The sequence below is a fragment of the Elgaria multicarinata genome, chromosome 6 (assembly GCF_023053635.1).
Source record: "Elgaria multicarinata webbii isolate HBS135686 ecotype San Diego chromosome 6, rElgMul1.1.pri, whole genome shotgun sequence".
NCBI classification, from domain to species: domain Eukaryota; kingdom Metazoa; phylum Chordata; class Lepidosauria; order Squamata; family Anguidae; genus Elgaria; species Elgaria multicarinata.
In genome coordinates this window covers 51,253,288-51,262,696 of record NC_086176.1, presented here as the reverse complement: position 1 = coordinate 51,262,696, position 9,409 = coordinate 51,253,288, and the positions used below count along the sequence as shown (strand labels likewise).

General features: G+C 40.1%; 1 protein-coding gene across 3 annotated transcripts in view; it reads right to left on the bottom strand.

Moving 5' to 3' along the window:
* Positions 1 to 3,479: 3,479 nt before the first annotated feature.
* NTRK2 (neurotrophic receptor tyrosine kinase 2) overlaps positions 3,480 to 9,409 on the bottom strand; it is a 187,552-nt gene continuing 181,622 nt past the window's right edge. For all 3 annotated transcript variants that reach the window (XM_063129407.1, XM_063129406.1, XM_063129405.1), the window contains exons 16-17: positions 5,218 to 5,376; positions 3,480 to 4,667 (exon numbers count right to left, since the gene is read on the bottom strand). In XM_063129407.1, the coding sequence (XP_062985477.1) occupies positions 4,482 to 4,667; positions 5,218 to 5,376 (345 nt within the window). In that variant the 3' untranslated portion in view covers positions 3,480 to 4,481. The remainder of the gene's footprint in view (positions 4,668 to 5,217; positions 5,377 to 9,409) is intronic.

Below are 9,409 nucleotides of genomic sequence, written 5' to 3'. Positions count from 1 at the left end.
TCCATTATTCCATCTTACCTGTTTTGGGGCACCCGAATTTATCCTTGGAAATACTACTGTGCATAAGTGACAAGTAGAAAATCATAATGGATGTTCATAAAAAAAAAGTTGCAAAAGGGAGTGAGGCTTATGGATACATAGATAATTAGAAATTAATCCCATTGAGTTTAATGGGACTTACTCCCAGCTAAGTAGGTATACCACAACCGAAGCTGTTAAAACCAACCTGAAAGAAATCAATTGATGGGATGGAATTGTTGGAACTGTTTTTTAGGCATTTACAGCACAATCCTATACATGTCTACTCAGAAGTAAATCCCATTACTGTCAGTGGTACTTACTTTCAAGTAAGTGTATATAGTTATAATTTGGTGGGGTTTTTTTTAGTTTCTTGAGTTATGCAGAACTACATGCAAATTAAATACTGATTTCCAATATGTTGAACAATATACATTGCTTAAACACACACGCGCACACTCAACTAAAGAAAAATGGAAAGTAAATGGATTTTGGTTACTTAGCATACTCTATCAGCCTACTGATCCCACTGTCATCTATACCTCACCAGTAAGAATATGTGTAATGTACACAAATTTATACATATACACACAGTCACATATGTCTGCATATGTATAAATCAAATATTTATAAAACACGTGGTATGTATCTACTGTGGATGGGTAGCATAATCAAGAAAGGTTTTCCCTTTATCAATAAGCCTGATTGTCATATCTGCTCAGTGTAGAATGTTAGCTGAAGTTATAAGCCTGGCAAATATACACAGTAGGATACACAGTAGACTATTCCTTTCTTTTCACTTTGTATTTCTTCCCCCTGTACATTTTTTCCTAATTTTCCTATACTTTTACCCACTTGAATGAATAGATGCAAATGTTGTGTTAGCATGAGTTAGTTAACACCTTTCCTACCATGACAGCAGCTTTTATTCACTAAGGTTCCACATTTGCAATACAGGCCAAGTTTTAGCCACACTGTACAGAGCATTGGCTGTATAGAACATTTGGTCCTTTAACATGGACATATGGTTATGGTATTGCACACTATATCAGAACACAGTATTTTAAATTATTCTATTACGCTTTCCCAGTAAGGAAAAAAAGGATACCATATGGTCAAATTTTACATTTGTTTTGGTATACAGTCCTTCAGCAATCATACAATATACATGGTTATTTTCAAGTTGAGACCATCTCAAAAATATGAATTGAGATTTTTAAAAATAATAATTATAATGGTACATTTTAATGATGTTTGCTCCCCTATTAGCTCCTTTCTTTGGAATTGCATCTTTTGGTTCACTCACTTTGTATTGAGTATTGTCAAATTGTTGAAGCCCAGTGTTTTCAGTATTGTTCTCCCATATATTTTCAGACATGATTTGCAGTGATTTCTGCCACAATAAGATGCAACTGCAGCATCAGCTTGTCCAGTACGAAAAGGTAAAGTGCTATTGAGTATTTTTAGGGTTCCTGTACCTTTAATTAAAGTTTCTTGGTTTTAGGTCCTGCCTATTTATTGCTTCCTGTTGATCATGAAAGATTAGTTATGAACAGCATTTTAACTGCCCCCTGAACAGCCTCTCTTAATTACCCCAATGTCAGTTTCATTCCTTTGCGATAAGGGAAAGCTTTAATTACTCATTTCCTTGCATTTTTTAAAATTCACTTTTAATAGTGAAATACCAAGAAAAAAGAAATGCAAGGAAAATAAGTAATTAAAGCCTTCCCACTCCACACACACACCAGAACAGAAACTGACAGGACCCGCAAGCAGGAAACTTTTAATTAACATTGGAAAAGTCCTTTTCTGAACAGTATCTAATTTTGACTGAACATTAAAGAATACAGAGGGATCTTGGCTATAGTGAAGAACAATGCTGATAATATAGTGCTTATATTAAGTGCTGTGAGGAACCTCCATTTTAATTCCATTTTTCAGCTAATTACAAAAACCAATGTACTCTAAGCAGCACTAAAGGGCTTTATTGTGGAAGCAATTAAAGATTTTGAGAAATTACTATGGAACATAATATCTGGTCAGATATGCCTTTTAGTGACCTCTGATATCTCTAGTTTTATATCTCATATTTTTCAGATTTTGGAAATTAAGTAGAATGGCATTTCAAATAAATAAATAAATAATAAAAATATTTCTCAAAGAGAATGGGTACAACTGAATGTTCAACATTTCTTCTTCTTTTTAGTTCTTCTCAGTCACTGAAATAATCTTTAAAATTCATATCATATCAGTTACCCTCAGTCATTTAAAAAACCTGTTCAAATCTTTAGGGATATCTATATCTATATCTATCTTTCGAGTTACATTGTTCTTTTTATTATTCACCGATTTTTGTCAATGACGTAAGTGAGTCCAGTTTCACCACTATTTAACATTGGCTATGTTAGAGTCTTTAAAAATGGGCAGTATCCTATGGAGTCATCTCACGAATACAATTGACATTGCGCAAGAGTAAAGGATCTCTAGCACAAGGGCAACAGCATTAGTACGGGCAATGGGATTCCCTGGAAAACCGATTGTACAAGTTAATGCTAGTGGAGTTGTGCTAGCAGTCCCTTCCACTAGGGCAATGTCAATTGCATTAGCAGAATCACTCTGTTGGATACTGCCCGATATCTTTCAAAACTACAGAGGGGGGAAAAGAAAGTGCCTTGCATGTAATAAATAAGAAATGCAAGCAAAACATATATAAAACTATTACAGAAACACTTAGAAAAATGAGTGCTTAACTTCTTAAATAGCATGACAATAACAAAACATCGACGAGCTGTGCGTTTAGGACCCCATTTCGTCATATTAAAAATGCCCCCTTTTTTTAAAGTAAAGGCACCTTCATCCTCAGAGAAAGAAAGTGGGTTTGATTTTATCTCTCCATAAGAGATTATTATTATTATTATTATTATTATTATTATTATTATTATTATTTTTAAAAATATCACCTGACATGTAAATCTTAAACCTTCCACATCTATGTGTCATGAGTTTGCCTTCTCTGGCTCAGCAGCTATACTGTATACAGACAATGCCTGTCAATCCTAAATCAAAGGATAAAAATATATCATGCTCGGATTACAACCTGCTCGATCAACCAGAAACTGGTACTGAACTCTGGAACTCAATATTCTGTCAAGTGATAACCACACTATCTTTTCTCTAGCGTCTTCTTGGGCATGGTCTTTCTCACATCTGTCATGAAATATTCAGTTTTGTTGTACCAGCCTATTGCATCTGTAGCAATGTATAGATGTTTGAACACAGCTAACAACCTTCCTACAACTAAATATATGTTTTTCTTCATGAATTCGCTATGCCTATTTGGGTGTACAATGAAATGAGCAACTGTTTTCAGCACAAATTACTGTGTATTAGTTGACAGGGGCCATGCTGGGTTTGCACAGGGAGAGGGGATAGAAAGGGGGAACATTGCCAGAGAACAAAGGTAGGAGTGTGCTGTCAAAACAGCCCTATATAAGATAAGCATCCCTCCATATCTAGCTCTTGCCCTATCCTATCAAAGCCCTCATATTTTAGGAAATGCCCCTGAAAATTATACTGCATTTAAATATGCCACAGCTCTCTTGCCTGCATGATCAGAGACTAGCTGGAGAATACTTGTTTGAGGGGCATCAGAAATCGCTATTGTAGGACAAGGTTCGGGTTTATGCAATTCTGGGAAATGTAGGCAACACCTTTTACTTTTCAACACAGACCACATTAATGCATCTATCAATGTAAAAATGGTAACACACTTGGAAGTACCTTTACTCTTCCCTGAACATTTCCCAGGGGAAAGCATTTAATTCTTCCCCTTTCATATAATTTACATTATGTTTTAAAGTAGTACAACTGATCCTATCGTTTCTCTATATAGAGTGGATTACACAATATGCTGATTTTTTCCCTCTGGCTTGATCTCAGCTAGAAAAAAGAATTCCTTAGAGGATGCTGGTCTTCCGTTTTCCACGCAGATGCCAAAGCAAATGAAGCAGAGGTGAATCCATAGAAGCTCCAGATATCCGTACAGCAGAACTCACAAAGTTTGAGTCATTTTTCCCTTTTTTTATCCAGATCAAAGGCATGAATACAACAAGGCATTGTTAGTTGTGATGGGCAAAACTGAGTGTCCGTTGATAGAACAAGTCAGGTTGTTAAGGCCTTTGTCTATGCAGAGTTATAATAATGCAGAAGCCTGATTGAATATAAATCAAGGGTGGGGGGAATAGAGAAACAGAAAGAATGGAGAAGAGAAGAGATGCATGTCAGTAATGTCACAAAGTCAATACTTTGTCTACAGAGGGAGAAATGCACATAGCTTGCCCTTTGAAAGCTTCTTCGCATCTTTGTATTTAATACTGTCAGAGTTAAGAACACATTTTAATGGAGTTTAGTGGCAATTGAACGCATTCATTCATGCACTCCGCAAGAGGAAGTGCTGGGAGTTTCTATCCTAGAATATCCAGGTAGACGGGAGAGGCCTTGGCCAAGTTCTGAAGAAGGGAGTGGATTTCTTTGATGTTAAGCCTCATATGAGGCTCCCGTTGCCAGCACCCCAGCATCAGGTCATACACTTCCTTTGGGCAGGTACGAGGTCGCTGCAGGACACGGCCCTGCGTAATGCACTCAATGACCTGGAGAGAGAGAGAAAGAGAGAGAGGACAAAGGGAGAGCTAATGTATTGGGTTTTTTATTGCTGACACACCACACAGTTTGTCAATACGTTTGAAGACCACCTCCCAATTGACATTTTTTGCCTAACACTTCTGCACTCTTTTTTGTATAAATGCCCAGATTCTGGCCAATGCAAGGACATTTCTGGGCCCAGCTCAACCAAGTTCTCATTAGATTAAACCAATACAGCCTGACTGTATTTTGAAGCACATTGGGTTGCATCCAATATCAGTCTAGTGGGAGAAGGACAGGAGAGAGCATTGTTCCACTAGCAGTTGTGCAAGTGCTAGCGGCGGAACAATTGGCATATCTAGTGCGAGCAGCGCCTAGCCTAATGAAGTCATCATGAGTTGTGAAATGGCTTGTGCGATGGCTTGCTAAAGTGGAATCAGAGTGTCGGATCTGAAACATGCAAGGCTGAAAACAGGGTTTCTGCAAGTGATCGAAGTTTTGTGCTGGGAGAATGACACCATAGGAGACAACCCATTATTTTTAACCCCCAGGACACACCTCATTGTTTGAGAGCTGGTACCATGGCTGTTTGCCATAGGTGAAGATTTCCCATAGAACGACTCCAAGGCTCCAGACATCACTTTCCGTGGTGAATTTTCTGTACATGATACTTTCAGGAGGCATCCAACGAATGGGTAACATAGTATGCCCACCAACCTGGATGGAAAAGTTGGAAAGAAGTTAGGTAGCTTTTTCCAGGAAAAAATGCACAGAGAAAGGGGCATCATACATCTTACTGTATCTGTATATCATTTCCTACGATTGTAAATTTATTTATTATTATCATCTCCTCATGCCTCCTGCTTCCTTCATAATCCTTATCAGAATGGAGTCTTAACTCCCAAGAGAGAGCAGAAGTTCAACCAGGGTTCATATAGCAATAGCATTTTCTTTCAGCTGCGTCAAGAGTTTAATTATCATGTAGATGAAACATAATGTTTAAAGGGTGCTGTTACATTTGGTGTTACTAATCTCCTTGTGGAAAGCACCTCTGTATGCCCGTAAAGATATGACAAAGCATTTTCTCACCCAGGAGTCACTTTCAAAGCTAAAGCAGATTACATTTGTACTCAGTGCTTTGTAGTTTGCAGGTGGTGCACTGAAAAAATATTGGTGCACTGCAGATTACTCTTCTTTTTCCTACCCAGAATGTAATAACATGGCAATGAACTTCTTCTTGTGCAACAAAGCTTCCACTTCTCTCTTCACCCACCAGCATCCCCTAAATCTGCTCTGTAGGGTCCCCCAACCCTTCAGAGCAGATTTTGGAGGCACACGGGGGACTGCAGTGGGGAGGGAAAATCCTTTCCACCAACGTTTTGTTGGCGGTCAGTCACTGTTGAATTTCGGTTAAAGAAATTAACCAAAGCCAATTGGCACATATGTATTTTTCTATGCCATTTAGACATCAGGCGTAGCTACCTTTACTTTTACACATCTGGGATGCAGCAAGAGTGAGCCCTTGCTGCTCTCTGATAACCTTGAGAGCTTTAGGGTGGCCAGAACATTTTATGGATTGGCATCAAGGCTGTTCAGGAGCAGGCCGTGTAAAAACATCCTGAACTGAGGTAATATGATCTATGGCTAAATATGGAAAAACTCTAGTGCACTTTTCTCCAACCTGGTTCCCAATGGACGTGTTGAACAGCACATCTGGAAGGCCCTAGGTTGGGGAAGTCTGGCCCAGGGTTCATAAAGTATGATCAACATTGATACCACAAACATGGATTCCGTTTCTGACCTTTGCTCTCAGAGGAGCTGCAGAGACAAAGTGCTCTCCCCCACTGCATTTATGCAGCGGGTGGATGAACATTCATTAGAATGTTAAAAAATAATGTTAAAGGCATGAGACCCATAGAAAAATGTGGACTACACGCCAGAGCAAAGGGCAAGTGCCATTAAAACGTTATTACTTGTCAGATGCTGTGGGTTCATTAAATATTAAGTAGCTCTTAAGCCGCCTGTTCATCATATGGCATCAATGGCTGCGTTGATTCAGTGGGTTTTATAGGACAGTCTTTAAAAAATTAATGAAAGCTGGGATTGTAAAACACGGCTCTCTTTTTTATTGAGGTTTTTATTGTGATTTAAGTTTTTCGCTGTCATAAGAATTGCAAAAGCCTATAACAAAAAGATGCACATTCTTCCTCCTATTAGCTTCTGAATACGTCAGCCTTCCCCAATGGTAATGCTGATTGGAGCTGATGGGAGTTGTAATCCAAAACATCTGGGGAGGCGGCTATAGATTGATACTGAAGAACAATAGCATAAATATAGGAGCATCATTTATTCCCTTCTCTCTCTCTCTTTCTCTCTCTCTCTCACACACAGAGTCAAAACAGTGATTATTTTAAATTTGTGTCTAGCAGCTGCATCCCCCCCCCATGTGTACTCTGGATTAGGTGCAGGAGCCCTGATCTGAGGGGAGCATAGCTGCTATACACAGATTTAAAGTAAGGTCTATTCCGGGGGCCCCACACATACACAAAAGAAATGTATAAAGATGGTAGGGCTTCATTGACTTACTGACACAAGGCAGTATCAGAATTGTTTATATTGCCTACAACATCCAGCGAAGAGACTTCCCCGAAGCCACTGTGCCAGCATTATGGCTGAACAGGGATTGGATGCCTCCCACGTCTAAACGCAGTTCTTTAGCCACTACCCAGTTCTGGATGTTTCACTCTGCTGGCTTTGGTTTCAGTTCAGGATGCTGCAACAGTTGCCAACCACCAAGGCTGAACTCAAGCTGTGTGGCTTCAAAAGAAATTAGGCTGAAATCCTATACATGCTCACCTGGAACCAAATCCAATTGAGCTCAATGAGGCTCATGTCTGAGTAGACATGGGCAGGGTGGCACTGTTAGTAGCCTAGGAGCAGCACATACTCTCGTCTAAATATGATTGAAACAGGAAGGGAAGCTGGCATTGTGCCCCAGCCGCCACACTCAGGCTCTCTCTACAGGAGGCATTTCTTGTGCGCTTGTGATTGTTCACTCATGGAAGTTTGCGGATCCTTTGCACAATGCTGTGCGACCTCCAATGCCTCTCCCAGCATTTTCAAGTGGGAATCCGCCATTTTATAAGTCACCGAAAATGCAGTAATAAATCTAAATCCAGCAATATAGCAGCGCCATATCATAAACGAACCATATGGGAAGGAACTGGCAAAAACAGAGGGAAGCACATGTATTGTCCTGACTGTAAACCCATGATGACTCTGGAAGACAAAGCCCCAGTAAGGCTGCAGGATTTTCGCTTAATATAGAGAAGCCCCCAGTCAGTCAGAAGGAGAGTAGCAAAGGAGCAGCAGGAACTTGGCTTTTCTATTGCTAGGCTAACTGGGAAGAGCAGTGGCAGCCAGAACCAAATAAAGCTCCATTCAGTGGGGGGCTGGTGGCTCAGATTTCGATAGGGCTATGAATTCCTTCTGGGTTTTAGTCAGAACCAGCTAGAACTCTAAAGGAGCTAGGCAAAGTTCTGAACCTTAAAAAGGCTGGCTATTGGATAGCTCCTTTAGAGTTCTGGCTGATTCTGACTAAAACCCAGAAGGAATTCACAGCCCCAGTAAACCTGGAGCCACCAGCCTCCACTGGCTCCATTTATTCCCACTGAACTGCTCCTTCCCCACCTCCACAGCAAGTAGTGGGACTTCAGCAGGGTTCCTCCCCACACCTCACTCCTTTGCTCCCTGTTATAAGCTACACAACGATGTTGATAAGAGTGACCTGTCCTTCAGCTCCACGTGCCACTTGAGAGAAATGGGAGAACGCCTTCCCTTCCCATTCATGCCCGATGCTGCTGCCGCCTGCTTTTTGTGGGAGCACACTCTAAAGAGAGAGAGGGTGTTGCATACTAATTGACATACTTTAATGACTCCTTTCCGTTGCGCTCCCTCCCTCCCCTCCCCGCCCATCCCCTCCCCTGACTTGCCAGTTCCTTGCACATGAGGCTTGCTGCCATGGAAACGAAGTCTCCAAATGCGCAAATCTTGCCACATCAACATTTTGAGCATACTGCTGCTGAATGTCAAAAAGATTCAATACGCCAGGGCAGCGTACCCTAGCCTGGTGCCCAAGGCCAGCCATGGGGGATTCTGGGAGTTGTAGTCTCACACATCTGGAGGGCAGGACTAGGGGACAAGTGCAAGGAGAAGGTTTACCTTTCCAGGCACAGCACTAAGATCCTGACAGATTTGTTCTTACCAGGTGACAAATGCTCACACGTTCTCTTTTCCGCACCAGGTGAAGACCTTTTAATATGCCCAGGCATTTTGCTCTTTCTGTGGGTTTAAATTTGCTAGTGTATTTTAAATCTTTGCATTGCTGCTGGGTTTATTTTGGTTTTTATTTTTATTTTATTCTGCAGTTTTAAACTTTTATATTCTATTCTATGGTTTTAATTGTGAACCATACAGAAACAAAATAAATTTATTTTATTTTATTGATTTATTTATTTAAAACATTTTTTAGCTGCCTTTCAGGGAAGAAGCCCTCCCAAGGTGGCTGACAACCATACATAAAACAGTATAAACATTAAACGCAGTAAAAGCATAGACAGTAAAATATCAGTTAAAAACAACAAAAGCTAACAGTAAAAACTAACAATAAAAGCAACAAGGGCAACAAGTAGCAGCAAAACAGTATTCATTTATGAGACGGCCATGGTAAAATAAAATGTTTTTAAGGCCT